Raw genomic sequence first — 22,106 nt, 5'->3', positions numbered from 1 at the left:
CACACACACACACACACACACACACACACACACACACACACACACACACACACACACACACACACACACACACACGAACACAAAGATGAAAACATCAGTCTCCTTAGAAACCAAGATTCAGACACAATTCAACAACCAACCGCTAATAAGAAATAATAGCCTGAGCAATTACAATAAAACAGACTTTAATATTTGAACATGTCAAAGATAAACATGAGTTGGAAAATGAGAATGAAGCCTGGTTGGTTGGTTGGGGACTGAGAGAGATGGTTCCAGAGGGCTCTGAGTTCTGGCTCTGAGTTCTGGGACTGTGTCCCAAATGGCACCCTATTCCCTACATAGTGAACTATTTTTTACCAGAGCCCTATAGGCCCTGGTCAAAAGAAGTGCACTATATAGGGAACGGGGTGCCATCTGGGTCACAGCATATGGGAGATGAGTGATAGTGCATGGTGACTTCAGCACCCAGAGTTAGGGTTTGGGTTGGTTGTTACTATAGTTACTGTGGCAGCATTGTTAGCTCATGGCGTGTCAGATAGCCAAAGCGTCGGCCCGACCAGGGCCTCTCTAACACCTCTCTGCAGGCTCTCTCTCTATATATATACCCCCCCCCCCCTCTCTATGTATCTCTCTCTCTCCAACCTGGCGCTCTCTTTCTCCATCTATCTCTCTCACTCTCTGTCCCTGGCTCTTTCTCTCTCCAGACTATCACACGCTCTCTCTCTCCCTCCCTTCTCCCTCCCTCTCTCTCTTTGACTCTGGGAACTGTGGGCAGAACTTGTCGACCAGCTAGCGCCACAAGAAGGCAGAACCGCAGAGAACCTTGTCTAAACCAACCAGACACTCTCTGTCTACGTCCCAAATGGCACCCAGGCGCTTGTCAAAGGTAGTGAACTACATATGGAATAGGGTGCCATTTGGACACACACTTTCCCTCTGCCCAAACCCTCTCTAAAGACTTGACGCTGTCTGTCTGCAGTGATTTTAAACCCTGTAAACACTGTTCCCTAACCCAATACTGACTTAATGGACCTGGGTATAAGAGGTGCCTTTCTCCTTCTCTGTCTCTCTCGCACTCTCTCACTCTCCTCTCTCTCTCCAAAATGGCCGATGTCCACCAATCGCATTGCAGAGCCGGTACGTCTTCCAATTTAAGGACTAATTGGAGGGTCTATAAAGGAAAATGGAGGCTTCTGAGTCACCTATTGGTAGTTGCCAGGGCAACATACACTGCAGTGGTTGCCGGGGACTCTGAGTGAGGTCATTGACAGACAGACATGGAGGCTCCATCAAATAAAGTCGCCTCTCGTCTCTAATGGGATAAAGGAGTCGTCTCAACCCAACGCGGTGGCTTCAGACACTACTAATAAGAAACAGACCGGCTGATATTACGGTGTTATTGGATAGCTTTTTGATCCATATAATAATATATCATAATATCACAATGATATAGGAGAATATAATCTGTATTTCTATAATCCATGACTGCTAACTGGCATAACACCTTTGCCAGACTAGGTTGTTATGCTTTTGAGTGTAAATTATTTTACACTTATATGAGTGATGTTGAAATATGTTACAGTTTTCTAAATGTGTACGGTATAATGACAGACTGATTTCCGGTCTTATTGGATGGCTTTCTCATCCATATAATCATATAATCATATAATCAAATCCATATGCTGTAATCATGTCCATGCTACCTGGTACTGTATAACGCCTTTTGGTAGTCTCCCGCTGGGCACACACTGGTTGAATCAACGTTGTTTTCACGTCATTTCAATGAAACGGTGTTGAACCAATGTGGAATAGATGTTGAATTGACATCTGTGCCCAGTGGGCTGGCAGACCACGTTTTATCATGTTATTGTGAAACCCATATTTTACCGTATTTTGCATAAATATGAAACCGTTTTAAGAGTAAAGCGTGAATAACATGATTTTAAAAATAGGAATATGACAGAGAGATGATTGTTGATAATGACTACAGTTGATTGGGTTATCTTATTGGTGTGATTATGATTGATTGTGACAGACTAGTACCTTTGGGTTTAGGTGCTCACCTGAGAACACTGATCTCTTATTGGCATCTCGTACCCCACCTGTGAATACATCAGAACAGACAATAACACTAATTAGTCCACATGACTGGGACTCTGACTGACATCCCATCCAACATGGCAACATATTGTAGCGTTTTCAGGGGTATTCCAGCTGGGACTCGAACCACAACCCCAAAGCAGATAACTCCTTTGGAGGAGTTTGTGACACCCTCATCAAGGGTTGCTGCCAATATCATATGAAAACAACTCTATCAGCACCCATCAAACTACCTAAAGTACATACAAACCATCATTACAGAGACGTTGGCAGTTGTATACACACATTACCATGTTAATTCATCAAGTTAAAGCAAAAAATATTTTTGTCTTTTTTTCATGAGGCCACTGTTGATGTAGTCCCAGAATGTGTTGCATGTTAGCAGTGGACTAATGAAAAAAATATCAAAAGATAGTTTTGGAGTGGAGTTTTCCTTTATATTTATTAAATTGGGTAGTTAGTCTGAGACATGAGCCACAGGGTGGTTGGGAAGAGAAGGGGACAGGAGGGGGACTGACTACTCCATTGACTACTCACTACTTTCATCTCATTGAGGTCGCTGCGGTTACCCCATTGTGGAAGTCTCTAGAATAACAGGAAATAGCTATGGATGGCTTTTTTTTCTTTATTATGTAGCCCTGTGCCATAGACTTGGCGCCAGCTCAGACACACGAACCAAGGCACTGGCATGGCAGCAGAGATGAGGGGAGGGGGGCTGGGAAGGAGGGGGGGGTGTCACTGTGCCAATGAGCTAAGAAGCATACATCTAATGACACACACACACACGAACACACACAGGCATACGTACGCACAAATGTCAACACAGACGCACGCACACTTACTGAGTCAGTCAGCAGTCATCTCACCCCATGAGCCCTCTCTCGTGTCTTGCAGCTGGGCATCTCTCTCTTTCTTTCTCTTGCTCCCGCTCTTCTCCATCTCTCTCCCCTCTCCTCCTCTCTCTCTCTCTTCCATCTCTCTCCCCTCTCCTCCTCCTCCACCTCTCTCCCTCCCTCTCTCTCCAGTAGTGTGTGGCTCGTATCCTTTTAAAAACACATCTTTGCCATAGCCCGAGTATATTAGCTGAAAACGTTTGGTCACTTCACCAGCTATGTTCCTTTTGGCACAACAACCCTCCATACACAAGGGAGACCTGTCATGTAGTCTTACAGTTCCATTTGAGTGCCGCCATTTTGCGTAACGCAATGTTTGGTTTGACTTGGAATTCCTGCATGCATCCCAAATTGCACCCTATTCCCTATATAGTGCGTTACATTTGACCAGAGCTCTAAGGGCCCTGGTCAAAAGTGGTGCACCACATGGGGAATAGGGTGCCATTTGGGAAGCAGTCCCTGTTTCATGAGTTCCATAAAAACCTTTGGCCCTCTGACTCCAATTCCCACTTGCATTTCAGTCTCAGTACAAGCAGATGGTTACAGGCCCTGTTGTTTACTGAGAAAACTGTGTGTGGATACCAAATGGCACCCTATTCCCGATATAGTGCACTACTTTTGACCAGAGCCCTATGGATCCTGGTGAAAAGTAGTGCACTTCGTAGAGAAAAATGTGGCATTTGGGACAAGTTATGTGATACATTATTTGCAGAATATTTCTGTCACTGTTCTGGGAAAGAGAGGAATTAGGGCCAAATGACAGATTTAGTTCCATCTGGCTTGATAGATAAATTCAATTAATTGACTTCAACATGAACAGAATTATGTACGATGAACTGTACTTACACTGTAGCGGTATAATCCACACACACTGAAGAAGTTGGCTATGTGTGGATATGCACTCTCCTTCTGTATGTTTTTTCAATGACAGAGACCGGTATGCAATGAAGGGGAGACAGAGAGAAGGGAGATACTGAGTTGGGCCGGTAGATGCCGGGATTCGTGCCCACACAGTCAGGGGAATCGTATATGTGCTGAGGGCGGTGGTCTTAACTACAAGGCCAACGTCAGGCACGTGTTCTGTGTGTGTGTGTTCATTGACGCATTTGTACAATACCAGGATCTGAAGCCATCTCTGAGGATGTGGCGATACGCAACTCTCACCATAAAAGTTAAGAGCACGTACATTTGATGGCTTGATAGGACTATTGAGACCATATTATCTTATTATTTATTACATATGAATAATTATGACATATTACTACATTCAACCGATTTATTTATCTGAACATCAAGAGGGGACTTCTGATCTAATTATGTAATGTTCAAAGATGGAGGATGCGTCCCAAATGGCACCCTATTCCCTATATAGTGCACTACTTTGTCCAGAGCCCTATGGGCCCTGTACGGAATAGGGTGCCATTTGGAACACACTCCTAGTGATGTCATGTTCAAAGGACAGAGAGAGAGAGAGCTATGTCGTACCCAAGCCAGACTTATATAACGATTTATGGATTCATGAGATGCAACGGAGAGTCCTTCATGTCCATCGACTAGCTCTTAATGTGAATAAATCTCTTAAATGACGGCTGGAGATGTAATCTTAGACGATATCAACAACCTTATCCACCCAGAAATCACATATTCAGCTTTTAAAACTTAACAAGATGTCTGCCTCCTGTGTAGCAATGGTCATTTCATGACTAAACTCTCATTTTCTTGTACTGAATTTAACAGCGTACATTAAGGTATAAATCCCCCTTTTTAGGCCGACGGAAAGCCATACTCTGTACATTAATCACAGAAAATTGAAGTAATGACATAAATAAATTGAACTACGGAAATGACAGTGTTGGCATTAAGAGGCATTAAGAGAGAGATCGGTCATCTTATGGGACAGTAGAATACCACTGACTTCATAAAAAAGTTTGACACTGTGAAACACTGAGGAAAAATGACTTCCCTTGTGAGTCAGTATGGGAGAGAAAAGACAAAAAGGTGGGGAGAGAAATAAACAGCAATGAGGATAAAGATGGAGACAGAGGTAGAAAGAGAGCAATAAAGGGAGAAAGAGAGAGACAGGGCCAGAAAGAGATAGAGCAGAGAAAGAGAGAGAGTGGATGAAAAGTGTAAGGTTAAGGCACGCTTACTCACACTTGTCCTGCTCAGGTGGTTCCAGAAGGTCACTCTCTGTGTCACTGGGAATGTGCCATGGCTGTCTGATGGCCTGCAGCTGCTGGTAGAACTCATCCTATAGGAGAGGAGATGGGATGGGAGGAGAGGAGATGGGAGGAGACATTACAGGGTTGACTCAAGCTGTAGGTAAACAACAGGTGTCTAATTTGAGTATAAAAAAAACGACCTACAAATCATTTTGAGAGGTTGTTTTTAAGTTTAACAAAGTGTGATGAGCTCCATATAGTGATGAGCTCTGGCCGTGATAGCATAACAACAATGTATACTATACATACGACTTGTTTGGAATTAGGGAGATAAATAATTGAATCATCATGATGGAAAGCTGCATACATAGCTAGAGTGAACCATCAAAAGAACATGTTCTTCTGGAACATATATATCTGATACAGCTGTTAGAAGTCTGTAAGCAACTTTGAGGCTTGAACACATCGCACAGAATGTGGATCTAGAGTTCGTCTGCCGATCGTTCAGCACGCTGTGTTTTATGGACCACCCACTGTAGACGTCTGACTGACGACATTTAGGTCGATTCTACATGTAAAACCGGTGCGCACTCTGTTTGCAAATTACTGCCGGCACTCTGTTCAGAGGTACTAAGTACTCTCGGCTGGCAAACTGTTGATGTGTCTGAGCCTTTAGATTCTGTCATTTTTAAACCACTCATTTATTTTAATTTTTTGTTGTATTTCTAAACGTCTCGATGGTTGAAAACAGAGAAAATCTATCTATCGCTCTCTCGCCCTCTCGTTCCATCTCCTCGCTCTCTTTCTCTCTTGTTCCATCTCCATCTGTCGCTCTTGCTCTCTCGTTCCATCTCCTCTCTCATTCCATCTCCTCTCTCTCTCTCTCTCGCTCTGTCTAAAAGGAAAATTACAGAGAAATTGTTAGTGAACTAGAAACCAAAGAGTTCCCCATTTTAGTTCTACAGCTTTTAAAACCAAGTACACCTTGAAGTATAGTCCTCGGGGCCAAACTTAAATAAATTGTCCGTGTTCCCTTCTAATGGCTTTTATGTGTTCTAGTTTTGTTCCCGTCGAAAGGATTTTATGTGTTCTAGTTTTTCAGTGTTAAAAGGTGATGGATGTTTCCCAGCCAGTCAGTAAGATGGTCAGCCAGCCAGCCACTCAGTGAGTCAGTCAGTCATTTAGCCAGTCAGTAAGCCAGCCTGTCAGTTAGTCTCGATGGTGGAGAAAGAGAGGACGCCTCCAAGCGTCTTTTGTCGAGTCCTGGTCAAAAGTAGTGCACTATTAAAGGGAGTAGGGTGCCATTTGGGACGTAAACGCAGTGTTTCAAGAAGAGTTTACAACAGGAAGAGGAAGAATCAGGTTTGTACATCCATTCTTTACTGTCCTCTCTCTTGCTCCCCTCTCTTCCTCTCCCTTGTTTTCTGTACATCCAGTTTTATAAACAGGCCCAGGATTCTCTCTCTCTTTCTGTCTCTGTCTGTCTCTGTTTGTCTCTGTTTGTCTCTCTCTCTCTCTCTCTCTCTCTCTCTCTCTCTCTCTCTCTCTCTCTCTCTCTCTCTCTCTCTCTCTCTCTCTCTCTCTCTCTCGACCCTCTCCACTTCTCTCTCTCCATCACTAGCTGTCTACCAGGTGATGCACACTCACTCACACAAAACACACACACACACACACACACACCTCATACTCACAGAAACACACACACTCACAGCCAACACTGCTGTCACATGTTATAGAGACATTGAACCACTGGACACTTCCCGTTTCACTCTGTGTATTTAAATACTGTATCCCCAACATAGCTTATTCTAATATTTCTACTACTGCACGATGTACACGATCTTACACTGTTTATACACACCACATATTTATTTACATACTGGATTCTTGACATAGCTAATTCTAATATATCTACTGTTGTACATATAATTCTTAGTATATCTGGTGTAAATTCTCCAGCTATACTGCACATACGTCTAGATTGTATTTTGATTACTGCTACACTGCTATTTGGGTTGTTAATTGGATTCCTCGTCCTTGATTTCTTGTTTCTTTTGTACTCTTTCTACATTTTAATTATTTGTGTACTTTGACATTTTACTGCAATAAACTTTGATTTGATTTGATGGCTCTCTCTGTTCTTCTCTCTCTCTCTCTCTCAGTGGACACTAGTCATCCCGCTGGTCCAGGTGGCTCCAATCATTTGTGAATCAGAATCAGGTGACTCCGCACCGCTCGCTGGTGTTTTTGATAATCTCAGTAGGCGTCAACCTCAAGCAACTGTCCAAAAAATACAGAGGAATCACAAAACTCCTGCCCGCGATTAATAAAGCCCTCAGAAAGGGGGTCTCATATTTAACAATGTGGCTGTGAAGTAGACCATGAAAAGGAACTTGAGACAAAAAAATCCCATTGAAATATTCCCCTTTAAAGCCAGACACATTTTTTCCACAGTGAGTAGACATCCTACTGTATGGACCTCCCATCACTATGCCACACCCCCCATGATGTCTCTGTGTGTGTGTGTGTGTGTGTGTGTGTGTGTGTGTGTGTGTGTGTGTGTGTGTGTGTGTGTGTGTTCTATGCGCCCTCACGTGCTCTCATGTTCTAATGCCAACCTATTACAACCCTTACATTACCCAAGGAATTACAATAAATTAGGGGTAAATTTCACTTCCATGACCCAAGGTTTATGGTAATTAAACCTGGGTTTTTCTGTTATTTTACACACTGGTTCATCCTAACTGACCTACTGCATGACAAACGAAGGTCAGTTTTGACTTATCCCTCTTATAGTTTAGGTTATAATTTTGAAAGGCTGATCCTAGATCTGTGCTTTAAGGAAACATCCCCCCGGTGTGAGTGGGTACCTCTGACAGATAGGCCCTGAGGCTGGAGGCCTTGCCCAGACTATCTGTCGTACTCAGCCCAGGAGGGGTGAGCAGGGGCCTGGGTCGGGTCGGCTGACTGGTGGGGGTCACCGGTCTGCTCCTCGACCTCCTGAACGTCACCTCCTTATGACCCCCGTGACCTCCAACACCTGGGGTCACGGCCGTCATGGAGGTCAGCAGGCTGTTGGGGGTCATGGGCCTGCTGCTGGGGGTTCTAGGAGTTGTAGTTCTGCTGCCGGGGTTGCTGGGAGAATGAGTTCTGTGACCAGTCGTCATGGTGAGGGAGGTTGGTTTCCGGGTGAGCAGAGGGCTAAGTTTGGGGCTGACCAGGGGGTAGCCTATGGAGCTGGGCTTGGCTGAGCGGGCGCTGAGGATGGGGGACTGGGGTCTGGAGGGTGGTCTGGAGGTCTGGCCTGGTAAGGGTAGAGTGTTGGGGAGGGTTCCCCCCGGGAGGGAGGTGTGGAACAGAGGGGTGAGGAGCAGACTACTGTGGGGGCTGTTGGGGCTCCGCTGGGCTAGTTTCCCCTGCTCCGCCAGTTTGGCCAGGTCCTTCTCCACCTCTGGAGGGGCACAGAGACAAAGACATACATGTTTGATAATTAAATGAATTCATGACAAATAACATACTGTATAAAAGTAAGGCCAAGGGACATAGTCAACAAAATATCTGGGCCTTATTATATAAAACAGAGAAAGGACAAAGGTGGGCCATGTTCAGATATGCACGTTTATCTTTCAAATCTTTCAAAAAAAGCATTGCAACGCTTTCATTGATGTGTGTTTCTGGACTAGAGACACAGGATGGACTCATTTACATTACAAAACATCCCAGAAGATATCACAGGCTTCATAACAGGAGAGTGGGACTGCTGCCTTTCCTTTTCATGATGTTTGTCTTAAAACCCCTTTCACTGGTCATTGAAAACAATATTTACTGACTCTGTAAATTGTGGTGAATCCTGCTTCAGTAAAAATTCCGGATTGACATTAAAAACGAATGTCACATAACATGAAGATTACGTCCCAAATGGTAACCTATTCCTATGTAGTGCACTACTGTTGACCAGGGCCCATAGGGCTCTGGTCTAAAGCAGTGCCCTACATAGGGAGCAGAGTGCAATTTGGGACGGGTACCCTATTTCCTATGTAATGGCACCCAATTTCCTATTTCCTATGTAATGCACCCTATTTCCTATGTAGTGCACTACTGTTTACCAGGGCCCATAGGGCTCTGGTCAAAAGCAGTGCACTACATAGGGAGCAGGGTGCAATTTGGGACACACAGAAGTGTTATTCCAAAATTCTGAAAATATATTTGTTTGCTTTATTGGTAGTTACGAAAACAGTTTTGTTTGTCAGAGGATGGGATAGGACTGCCAATGAGAACATCTGGGGGTAGCCTGCTCTCCGCTCCTCATCTCCCTGTTTTTGTCCTTTTTAAGGCTCTGACGCTGTTGGGTTTTCAGCGATCCAAGCTGGGAGTTATCATGCGAGAGGGATATTTTCAGGAATGACTCACCGCGAAGAGTTCGTACCAAACGGCACCCCATTCCCTATAGTGCACTACTTTTACCAGAGCTCTATGGGCACTGGTCAAAAGTAGTGCACTATGTAGGAAATATTATGCCATTTGGGATGGACCCTAACTCCCTAAGCATTCTCAGAGAACCGTGTATTTGTGACATTTAATAAATGACACGTAGTGGAAGCATTACATGTACTTCATAAACCTTGACTTCAACCATTTATGAGCAAAGAGAGACTTCTCCAAAACAAACAACATTTCATTTTTCCACGCTTCAAAAATGCAAAACACATGTTCACTCATCGCAAATTACTAGCTACAGTCGATCCACATATTGCAAAATACTCCAAAACTACTATGATACTGTAGGTCAACTAACATTATACAAGAGCACTGAGCAAAGTTGGAGAGATGATTTAATCTTGTTTGAAAGTTTAAGAAGTGTGTGTCTGTAAGTTTGTTTGAAAACTCATCTAAATTGTTTGTATTGTATAGCGTCCATCCGGCACCCTGTGTATTTAATTCCATGACGTGGATAACTATATAGCTGGATCTGTAGTTAATTAGTTGTAATTGTAACAGTCTCTTGAAACCAGACAGAGATACTACACCATGGCAATATGTTCACTTACTGTATGTGTGTGTACATCATACTGACATTGTGTTCTTTGTTGTTTTAAATTAAACTCAGATACTGTGTGTGTGTGTGTGTCTGTACCATACACTAACATTGAGTCCTGTGTTGTTTTAGCCCATATGCTGTTATAGACTGTGTTTGTAGACCTGCTGACCTCTGATCCAATAGAGCTACATAATATAGGAGAACATGGCTGTATCCCAAATGGCACCCTATTCCCTATATAGCCAGTACTTTTGACCAGGGCGCATAGGGCATATATAGGGAATAATGTACCTGTGTGTAGAAATGAGAATATATGAGCATGTAACGGCTTTCCTCCTCCTCTTCATCCGAAGAGGAGGAGCAGGGATTGAACCAAAATGCAGCGTTGTGTGATGACATATTATTTATTTAAACAAGACACAAAACGAACTATACTTGATTAACTACAAAACAACAAACGACGTAGACGCACCTGAACATAAGAACTTACGTATAACGAAGAACGCATGAAAACAGGAACAGACTACATAAACCGAACAAACAAACAAAACCGAAACAGTCCCATGTGGCGTAACATAACACAGACACAGGAGACAACCACCCACAACAAACAGTGTGAAAACACCTACCTTAATATGACTCTCAATCAGAGGAAATGAAAACCACCTGCCTCTAATTGAGAGCCATATCAGGTCACCCTTTAAACCAACATAGAAACAGAAAACATAGACTGCCCACCCAAACTCACGTCCTGACCAACTAACACATACAAAACTAACAGAAAACAGGTCAGGAACGTGACATAACCCCCCCCTCAAGGTGCGAACTCCGGGCGCACCAGCACAAAGTCTAGGGGAGGGTCTGGGTGGGCATCTGACCACGGTGGTGGCTCAGGCTCTGGGCGAGGTCCCCACCCCACCATAGTCAATCCCAGCTTACTTCTCCCCCTCAGAATGACCACCCTCCTATTCCACCCACCTAATATAAGAGGCAACACCAAAATAAGGGACAGCTCCGGGACAAGGTAGCTCAGGACAGAGAGGTAGGTCAGGATAGAGAGGTAGCTCAGGATAGAGGGGCAACTCCGGACTGAAGGGCAGCTCCGGACAGAGAGACAGCTCTGGACTGAGTGGCAGTTCTGGATACATGGCAGCTCTGGACGCTCATGACTAGCTGACGGCTCTGGACGCTCATGGCTGGCTGACGGCTCTGGACGCTCATGGTTGGCTGACGGCTCTGGACGCTCATGGCTGGCTGACGGCTCTGGACGCTCATGGCTGGCTGACGGCTCTGGACGCTCATGGCTGGCTGACGGCTCTGGACGCTCATGGCTCGCTGACGGCTCCGGACGCTCATGGCTGGCTGACGGCTCCGGACGCTCATGGCTGGCTGACGGCTCTGGACGCTCATGGCTCGCTGACGGCTCTGGACGCTCATGGCTCGCTGACGGCTCTGGCAGATCCTGTCTGGTTGGCGGCTCTGGCAGATCCTGTCTGGTTGGCGGCTCTGGCAGATCCTGTCTGGTTGGCGGCTCTGGCAGATCCTGTCTGGTTGGCGGCTCTGGCAGATCCTGTCTGGTTGGCGGCTCTGGCAGATCCTGTCTGGTTGGCGGCTCTGGCAGATCCTGTCTGGTTGGCGGCTCTGGCAGATCCTGTCTGGTTGGCGGCTCTGGCAGATCCTGACTGACGAATGGCTCTAGCGGCTCCTGACTGACTAACGGCTCTGACGGCTCGGGACAGACGGGCGGCTCTAATGGCTCGGGACAGACGGATGGCTCAGACGGCGCTGGGGAGACGGATGGCTGAGACGGCGCTGGGGAGACGGATGGCTCAGACGGCGCTGAGGAGACGGATGGCTCAGACGGCGCTGAGGAGACGGATGGCTCAGACGGCGCTGAGGAGACGGATGGCTCAGATGGCGCTGAGGAGACGGATGGCTCAGACGGCGCTGGGGAGACGGATGGCTCAGATGGCGCTGAGGAGACGGATGGCTCAGATGGCGCTGCGGAGACGGATGGCTCAGACTGATCCTGTCTGGCGGAAGGCTTTGGCTGCTCCTGTCTGGCGGAAGGCTCTGGCGGCTCCTGTCTGGCGGAAGGCTCTAGCGGCTCCAGTCTGGCGGAAGGCTCTGTAGGCTCATGGCAGACGGGCGGCTTTGCAGGCTCATGGCAGACGGGCGGCTTTGAAGGCTCAATACAGACGGGCAGTTCATGCGGCGCTTGGCAGACGGACAGTTCAGGCGCCGTTGGGCAGACGGCAGACTCTGGCCGGCTGAGACGCACTGTAGGCCTAGTGCGTGGTGCCGGAACTGGAGGCACCGGACTGGAGACACGCACTTCAAGCCTAGTGCGGGGAGCAGGGACAGGGCACACTGGACTCTCAAAGCGTACTATTTGCCTGGTGCGTGGTACCGGCACTGGTGGCACCGGGCTGAGGGCACGCACATCAGGACGAGTACGGGGAGAAGGAACAGTGTGTACAGGGCTCTGGAGACGCACAGGTGGCTTAGTGCGTGGTGCCGGAACTGGAGGCACTGGGCTGGAGACACGCACCATAGGAAGAGTGCGTGGAGGAGGAACAGGGCTCTGAAAACGCACTGGAAGCCTGGTGCGTGGTGTAGGCACTGGTGGTACTGGGCTGGGGCGGGGAGGTAGCGCCGGAAATACCGGACCGTGCAAGCGTACTGGCTCCCTTGAGCATTGAGCCTGCCCAACCTTACCTGGTTGAATGCTCCCCGTCGCCCGACCAGTGCGGGGAAGTGGAATAACCCGCACCGGGCTATGTAGGCGAACCGGGGACACCATGCGTAAGGCTGGTGCCATGTATGCCGGCCCGAGGAGACGCACTGGAGACCAGACGCGTTGAGCCGGCATCATGGCACCTGGCTCAATGCCCAATCTAGCCCTACCAGTGCGGGGAGGTGGAATAACCCGCACCGGGCTATGCACACGTACAGGAGACACCGTGCGCTCTACTGCGTAACACGGCGTCTGCCCGTACTCCCGCTCTCCACGGTTAGCCTGGGAAGTGGGCGCAGGTCTCCTACCTGCCCTTGGCCCACTACCTCTTAGCCCCCCCCCCAAGAAATTTTTGGGGTTTCTTCTCGGGCTTCCTTGCTAGCCGCGTACCTTCATATCTCCAGTCTTGAGCTTGATTCTCCGGCTTCCAGCCACGTCTCCTTGCTGCCTCCTCATATCGCCGCCTCTCTGCTTTCGCTGCCTCCAGCTCAGCTTTGGGACGGCGATATTCTCCCGGCTGTGCCCAAGGTCCTTTTCCATCCAGCTCGTCCTCCCAAGTCCAGTAGTCCTGTGTATTCCACTGCTCGAACATACGCTGCTTGGTTATGATTCGGTGGGTGGTTCTGTAACGGCTTTCCTCCTCCTCTTCATCCGAAGAGGAGGAGCAGGGATTGAACCAAAATGCAGCGTTGTGTGATGACATATTATTTATTTAAACAAGACACAAAACGAACTATACTTGATTAACTACAAAACAACAAACGACGTAGACGCACCTGAACATAAGAACTTACGTATAACGAAGAACGCATGAAAACAGGAACAGACTACATAAACCGAACAAACAAACAAAACCGAAACAGTCCCATGTGGCGTAACATAACACAGACACAGGAGACAACCACCCACAACAAACAGTGTGAAAACACCTACCTTAATATGACTCTCAATCAGAGGAAATGAAAACCACCTGCCTCTAATTGAGAGCCATATCAGGTCACCCTTTAAACCAACATAGAAACAGAAAACATAGACTGCCCACCCAAACTCACGTCCTGACCAACTAACACATACAAAACTAACAGAAAACAGGTCAGGAACGTGACAGAGCAACTGAGATTATGGGAAGCTTTATAGCATAAAACCACACATTTTCGGTGGATTGGCAATCCCTGTAAAGTATCCTCCTTTTTAAATGAAGCCAATTCATTGCGGCTCTGCCACATAATTGGAAGAGGCAATTACTTAAAGAAGAAATTAAAGAATTAGTCTATTAGCCACCCATTAAAAACCTGAAATGGCAAAAAATGATTAGTGTACATCGAAAAATGTATCAGTTTCACTTAAAACTTCTTATGGCTGCAGGGGCAGTATTGAGTAGCTTGGATGAAAAGGTGCCCATTTCAAACGGCCTGCTCCTTAGTCATAGTTCCTAATATTTGCATATTATTATTAATATTGGATAGAAAACACTCCAAAGTTTCTAAAACTGTTTGAATTATTTCTCTGAGATTAACAGAACTCATATTGGCAGGCAAAATCCTGAGTTGAAATGAAAACCGGAAGTCAGAAATCTGAGATTGTCTGTATTCAACAGAGTACCAAAAGAATTCCAAATGACGTATTGCAGGGGTTGCACTGCCTAGGGGTTCCACTAGATGTCAGCAATCAATAGAAATTCCAATGAGACTTCTATGGTCTTGTTGGAGAGAATGAGGGCAGAATCAGTCAGGTGTCCATCAAGCACCCATTTCCTGATCATGCATTTTCTTCATGCAAGTCACTTGCGTTCCATGGCTCACACAGACACGAAGGAATACTCCGGTTGGAACTTTATTGAAGCTATATGTTAAAAACATCCTAATGATTGATTCAGTACTTAGTTTGAAATGTTTCTTCGACCGGTAATATCACATTTTTAAGTTTTTGTCCGATATGAAGCTGACCAGAATTAGCGTTTGGATATGTTTACCAAACGCGCTAACAATTGGACATCTCTATTCTGGTTTTTGTGATGCTATCATTAGCTGGGAAAAATGCTATGTTAATTTTTAGTTTTGTGGTGACCTAACATAATCGTTTGTAGTGCTTTCGCTGAAAAGCCTATTTGAAATCGGACAGTTTGGTGGGATTAACAACATGATTACCTTTAAAATGATATAAGACACATGTATGTTTGAGGAATTTAAATTATGAGATTTATGATTTTTGAATTTGGCGCCCTGCACTTGGATTGGCTGTTGTCATATTGATCCCGACTTAGGGCTTGCAGCCATAAAAGGTTAAAGTCAAATGGTTTGACAGCAACGCCGCATAAAATTCAAGTCAGTTGGGATCAGGCTCTTTGATGTCCCAATACCTTGGAATCTGGTCTATGAACTGGTTTATACAAATCAACTGACACGTCAATCCGTTCGTTTTAATTGAAGATATTATATAAAATACTTGCTACAAAGACAATGCTTAATAGATGGGGCATTGAACAGTCAGCCTTACACAGACTCTGCCACGAGGAAACAGAATCCTGTAAAATGGAGGGTGGTATTGCAAAGGGAAATAGCAACATGTTATTATACTGAGAAAGATGGGTTAATCTGTGGACATCGGAGGGTTGGAGTTAAGATCAGAATGAATAGTTGATTGGACTCTGTATGTGAAAATCCAGCACTTGCAGAAAGAGGAAATTAGGACTATACAGTACAGTATGTATAATTATTCAACTACATGTACCGTATGTGAGCAAAAATATCTGTAAGTAGCAGTAGAAGTATTGTTGTCCTTTAGTTTACTCCAATCAGGGGAGGGGTGGTAGGGTTGGGAGAATTTTTTTTTTTTATAACGACAGCTTTGATGACAGCTTTGCACACTCTTGGCATTCTCTCAACCAGCTTCATGAAAGAGTAGCCACATGGAATGCATATCAATTAACAGGTGTGCCTTGTTAAAAGTTCATTTGTGGAATTTATTTTCTTCTTAATGCGTTTGAGCCAATCAGTTGTGTTGTGACAAGGTACAGTAAGGGTGGTATACAGAAGATAGCCCTATTTGGTAAAAGACGAAGTCCATATTATGGCAAGAATATCTCAAATAAGCAAAGAGAAACGACAGTCCATCATTACTTTAAGACATAAAGGTCAGTCAATGCGGAACATTTCATGAACTTTGAACGTTTCTTCAAGAGCAGTCACAAAAACAATCAAGCGCTATGATGAAACTGGTTCTCATGACAACCGCCACAGGAAAGGAAGACCCAGAGGTACCTCTGCTGCAGAGGACAAGTTCATTAGAGTCACCAGCCTCAGAAATTGCAGCCCAAGTAAATTCTTCACAGAGTTCAAGTAACAGACACGTCTCAACATCAACTGTTCAGTACCCGCAAAAGACCAGTCTCAACGTCAACAGTGAAGAGCTGACTCCGGGATGCTGGCCTTCTAGGCAGAGGTTTAAAGAAAAAGACATATCTCAGACTGGCCAATAAACAGAAAAGATTAAGATGGGCGAAAGAACACAGACGCTGGACAGAAGGCCAGCATTCCGGAGTCGCCTCTTCACTGTTGACGTTGAGACTGGTGTTTTGCGGGCACTATTTATTGAAGCTGCCAGGTGAGGACTTGTGAGGCGTCTGTTTCTCAAACTAGACACTCTAATGTACTTGTCCTCTTGTTCAGTTTTGCACCGGGGCCTCCCACTCCTCTTTCTATTCTGGTTAGAGCCAGTTTGCGCTGTTCTGTGAAGGTAGTAGTACACAGCATTGTACGAGATCTTCAGTTTCTTGGCATTTTCTCGCATGGAATAGCCTTCATTTCTCAGAACAAGAATAGACTGATGAGTTTCAGAAGAAAGTCCTTTGTTTCTGGCCATTTTGAGCCTGTAATCGAACCCACAAATGCTGATGCTCCAGATACTCAACTAGTCTAAAGGCCAGTTGTACTGCTTATTTAATCAGCACCACAGTTTTCAGCTGTGCTAACATAATTGCAAAAGGGTTTCAAATGATCAATTAGTCTTTTAAAATGATAAACTTGGATTAGCTAACACAACGTGCCATTGGAACACAGGAGGGATGGTTACTGATAATGGGCCTCTGTATGCCTATGTACAGTCGTGGCCAAGTTTTGAGAATGACACAAATATTAATTTCCACAAAGTTTACTGCTTCAGTGTCTTTAGATATTTTTTGTCAGATGTTACTATGGAATACTGAAGTATAGTGACAAGCATTTCATAAGTGTCAAAGGCTTTTTTTAAACAATTACATGAAGTTGATGCAAAGAGTCGATATTTGCAGTGTTGACCCTTCATTTTCAAGACCTCTGCAATCCGCCCTGGCATGCTGTCAATTAACTTCTGGGCCACATCCTGACTGATGGCAGCCCATTCTTGCATAATCAATGCTTGGAGTTTGTCAGAATTTGTGGGTTTTTGTTTGTCCACCCACCTCTTTAGGATTGACCACAAGTTCTCAATGGGATTAAGGTCTGGGGAGTTTCCTGGCCATGGACCCAAAATATCGATGTTTTGGTCCCCGAGCCACTTAGTTATTACTTTTGCCTTATGGCAAGGTGCTCCATCATGCTGGAAAAGGCATTGTTCGTCACCAATTGTTCCTGGATGGTTGGGAGAAGTTGCTCTCAGAGGATGTGTTGGTACCATTCTTTATTCATGGCTGTGTTCTTAGGCAAAATTGTGAGTGAGCCCACTCCCTTGGCTGAGAAGCAACCCCACACATGAATGGTCTCAGGATGCTTTACTGTTGGCATGACACAGGACTGATGGTAGCGCTCACCTTGTCTTCTCCGGACAAGCTTTTTTTCGGATGCCCCAAACAATCGGAAAGGGGATTCATCAGAGAAAATGACCCCAGTCCTCAGCAGTCCAATCCCTGTACCTTTTGCAGAATATCAGTCTGTCCCTGATGTTTTTCCTGGAGAGAAGTGGCTTCTTTGCTGCCCTTCTTGACACCCGGCCATCCTCCAAAAGTCTTCGCCTCACTGTGCGTGCAGATGCACTCACACCTGCCTGCTGCCATTCCTGAGCAAGCTCTGTACTGGTGGTGCCCCAATCCCGCAGCTGAATCAACTTTAGGAGATGGTCCTGGCGCTTGCTGGACTTTCTTGGGCGCCCTGAAGCCTTCTTCACAACAATTGAACCACTCTCCTTGAAGTTCTTGATGATCCAATAAATGGTTGATTTAGGTGCAATCTTACTGGCAGCAATATCCTTGCCTGTGAAGCCCTTTTTGTGCAAAGCAATGTGTTTCCTTGCGGGTAACCATGTTTAACAGAGGAAGAACAATGATTCCAAGCTCCACCCTCCTTTTGAAGCTTCTAGTCTGTTATTCGAACTCAATCAGCATGACAGAGTGATCTCCAGCCTTGTCCTCGTCAACACCCACACCTGTGTAAACGAGAGAATCACTGACATGATGTCAGCTGATCCTTTTGTGGCAGGGCTGAAATGCAGTGGAAATGTTTTTTTGTGATTCAGTTCATTTGCATGGCAAAGAGGGACTTTGCAATTAATTACAATTCATTTGATCAGTCTTCATAACATTCTGGAGTATATGCAAATTGCCATCATACAAACTGAGGCACCAGACTTTGTGAAAATTAATATTTGTGTCATTCTCAAAACTTTTGGCCATGACTGTACAGTAGATATTCCATAAAAAAATTAACAGTTTCCAGCTACAATAGTCATTTACAACATTAACAATGTCTACACCGTATTTCTGATCAATTTGATGTTATTTTAATGGACAAAAAAATGTGCTTTCCTTTCAAAAACAAGAACATTTCTAAGTGACCCCAAACGTTTCAACGTTAGTGTACATTTTAAGGAAAACAGTGTGTTTTACAATAGTTATCTTTTGTTTGTATTTAATCCCATCCTTGAGCTACCCTCAACCCCTCCTATCTAAAGTATCTCTAAAGACCATCCAGTTCTGAACATATATACATTTTACGGACAGTGTATATTTTACATGAGTTATCATGTTGTTTTTAGTCCCACCCTTTAGCTCCACTCAACCCCTCCCATCTATCTACAAACACCAATCAGTTTTGATTTCTATTTGCTATACATTTTTCAACTGTGCTGTGATATTTCACAAATGTTCTGAACTATTCTCATAGTTTCTACGGATTGTAAATTAAAGATAAATATTCTGATAAAAGTATTATATTATTGATCGATTGACTATTTTATTAGTCAATCGATAAAAGTAGTATATTATTGATCGATTGACTAAGAAGTGCTATCTGCAGGGTTAGCTCCAGGTAAATGATGCAACTCTTCAGCCATACCTGAACATGGGACTAAAAACAAGCTACATATGGACAGTACCAAAACAAATGATCTAATGATTCTGTTTCTTTGCAGCAAAATCTGCATTCTATTGGTTGCAAGAATTTTGTATAATAATTTAAGTAGATTATTATAATTATTTTAAAATCTGGCGTCGAGAGATTTACAGAGTTATCAAAACGTCACACCAGGGTAAGCCGACACAAAACACAGCCCTTATTTGAAGTGTTTCTAAAATTCCCTATGGGAAAAATGAATTGTGGAAAAACAATTGGAACCATTTCCCTCTTTGACTGCTAGTTTTTATGGGTAGTATGACTCATACTGTGGTACTCTATAGTGTGTAAGCCAGTGACCAAAAAAAACGAAATTTAATCAATTTTAAATTCAGGCTGTAACACAACAAAATATGGAAAAAGTCAAGGGTGTGAAAACTTTCTGAAGGCACTGTACATGGGTTCTTCATGCATTGCCATACTATTTCATCACAGTGTCAGATCTGGGTTAGTAACTTGAGAAAACAGGAAACATCTACTGAAACACCAAATGTATACCTATAGGAAGCGACTTGAATATCCAACTACACAGCAAGTGATAAATGAATACACAACTACTTCTAATGTTGAGAAACTGTACAGGAAGCTGCTTTTATAATAACATATTTCGGTCAGTGTTATGCGAGTGTTTATAAGCAGTGAAGAAAATGAAGTAGTGTCATAGGTATGAGGGCGTGAAATGTCATACTCTCCCACACAGCACCCATTCTACCATGACCAATATAGTTGGTGTTTGATTCAACTAAACAGGATATGCTGATAAATAATCGGTTCCCATAAAGCCGATATGATCATCTTGAGCTTCTTACTGATGTTATGATAAACAAAAGCATTCTTTCGCTCGGTTTGGAAAATCGTTCTTCCTGATCGTAAATGATTTGGGTGTTGATGCAGTCATGCTGTTACTGTAAGTGTGACGAAGATAGTTCCCCTTCCACTCCTCCTCCTGTCCTCTCCAATTAAAACATGGCTCTCACATCCCGTTTATTAAACATCTAAGACTACGTCCCAAATGGCACACTGTTCCCTGTATCGTGCACTACTTTTCACCAGAGTCCTTGTCAAAAGTAGTGCACTATAAAGGGAAAAGGGTGCCATTTGGGACACATACTAAAAATCAGGAATGTATTTATCTGTATCCAACTTGATTAACTCGCTGTAGTTCAAGTACTGTGCTCTGTGTTCACAGTCTGGGCTGATGCCTGGCCTCCAGACTAAAATAAGTGATGACAATTGTTTAAAAGACAATCAAGGTTGGAGGCATCAGGACTCAAATGCACTTAGCACAAGGCGGGTGGGAGGGAGGAGGCAGATATCATCAACGAGAAACTCTTTGATCAGAAAGAGAAGGTATTTAGTGATAGAGTGCAGGACCACAGCATTACAACACCCTTACAACTGTTAGATCACATGCAATGCTTTATTGACTCCGGCTTCCAACCTCTCCAAAATGGAAACTTTAAAGACAGGCACACTGGCGGGCACACGCACAGGCACGCACACACACACACACGTTAACGAATCAGTCATCTCTTTTCGTTTGGATAAAATCTGCATGGTGTCGGCCAGAATGAGATGTACTCCCTGAATAACATTAAACAACATGATTACAGATAAATGATGTAGAACGGAGAGGAGAATTATCATGAACTGAATTGCATTACCCTAAAACTGATCCCAGATCTGTGTGTGCTCAAGACTACTCCATTGCTGCCTTTGTTTGGCATAACAAGGAGCGACAAGGAGTTGGCATGATAAGACAAACAGACTGGCAGTCAGACTAAGCCTAGACTGGTTCCAGGTCGGTAAACAGCATGTTTTATTAGCCAACTGCTCTGACTATTCACATTCCATATCATAGGACTAAAGCTAGTATTACGCACAGACTTCAATCATCAAAGAGATTAGGGTTGCTAAACTCTGGTGACTTTCCCAAAATTCAGAAGTTTTCCAGAACTCCTCGTTGGAGGTTTCCCGTAATCAGGAGAATTAAGCAATGAGGTAATTCACCAACTGGAATTCTCCAAACGGTATTTCTGGAAAACCTGGGGATCTTGGAAAAGTTACCGGAATTCTGCAATCCTAGTATTCTACTTCAGACATGTCTAATAATCAAATGGGATCTTTTGGTGGAAAAAAGTAACCTATTACTTATGTCCACAGGGATTACAAAAGAAAGTAGATTAACCTAATTTTATTTCAAAAACGGACTAGTAGAAGGGGAATGCACCATGACCACATCATTTGGGGTGAGAGAGGAGATAAAAGGAGAGGCGGTGGGTTGAAACATGGAACAGATTAGCAGCTAATAGAGGCATGAAAGACAGGGAATTAAGTTGTTCACCGTCTCCCTTCAACTGCCTGGTGGGGAGCCCTCTGATTCAATACAGCCTAACTCAGCCTAACTTAAGTAAAACAACTAGAAATCAATGCCATCTGATGGCTTGAGGGTGTTTCATAAAGAAAGAGTGCAAAGTGTGCCATGTTGTCAACACAACGACTTTAAGGACTTCTCTCGTGCCCCATAGTGCCAGGCAGTGTACACATCTCTATACACTCAGGGGAAAATACTAACTTACACTTACATTTTCACTTAGGCAGAAGTTTGGAATATTAGCCCCTGAGGGAAATTGCTAAGACGTTGCATTTAGTTCAGTGGAGTAGGTAGAGAAGTTGCCCCTAACTGCTTATACAGGGTCAGATCTTTTTTTATCCATTTAATGGTTACGGAGAGTATTGGGAGTTGAGTAATCAGATCTTAGATCTGTGGTTAAGAGAAACCTCTACCTCAGTGCAATCAGTAGGAGGGTGTGG

General features: G+C 44.4%; 1 protein-coding gene across 1 annotated transcript in view; it reads right to left on the bottom strand.

The window, feature by feature from the left end:
• Nucleotides 1–5,139: 5,139 nt before the first annotated feature.
• The window catches only part of c7h8orf34 (chromosome 7 C8orf34 homolog), a 175,516-nt gene continuing 158,549 nt past the window's right edge, over nucleotides 5,140–22,106 (bottom strand). The window contains exons 12-13 of the mRNA XM_038997241.1: nucleotides 8,026–8,606; nucleotides 5,140–5,244 (exon numbers count right to left, since the gene is read on the bottom strand). Of these exons, the coding sequence (XP_038853169.1) occupies nucleotides 5,140–5,244; nucleotides 8,026–8,606 (686 nt within the window). The remainder of the gene's footprint in view (nucleotides 5,245–8,025; nucleotides 8,607–22,106) is intronic.

This window comes from Salvelinus namaycush, chromosome 7 (assembly GCF_016432855.1).
Source record: "Salvelinus namaycush isolate Seneca chromosome 7, SaNama_1.0, whole genome shotgun sequence".
Taxonomy (NCBI): Eukaryota; Metazoa; Chordata; class Actinopteri; order Salmoniformes; family Salmonidae; genus Salvelinus; species Salvelinus namaycush.
The sequence above is the reverse complement of the archived record's forward strand: the minus strand, read 5'-3'. Positions and strand labels throughout refer to the sequence as shown.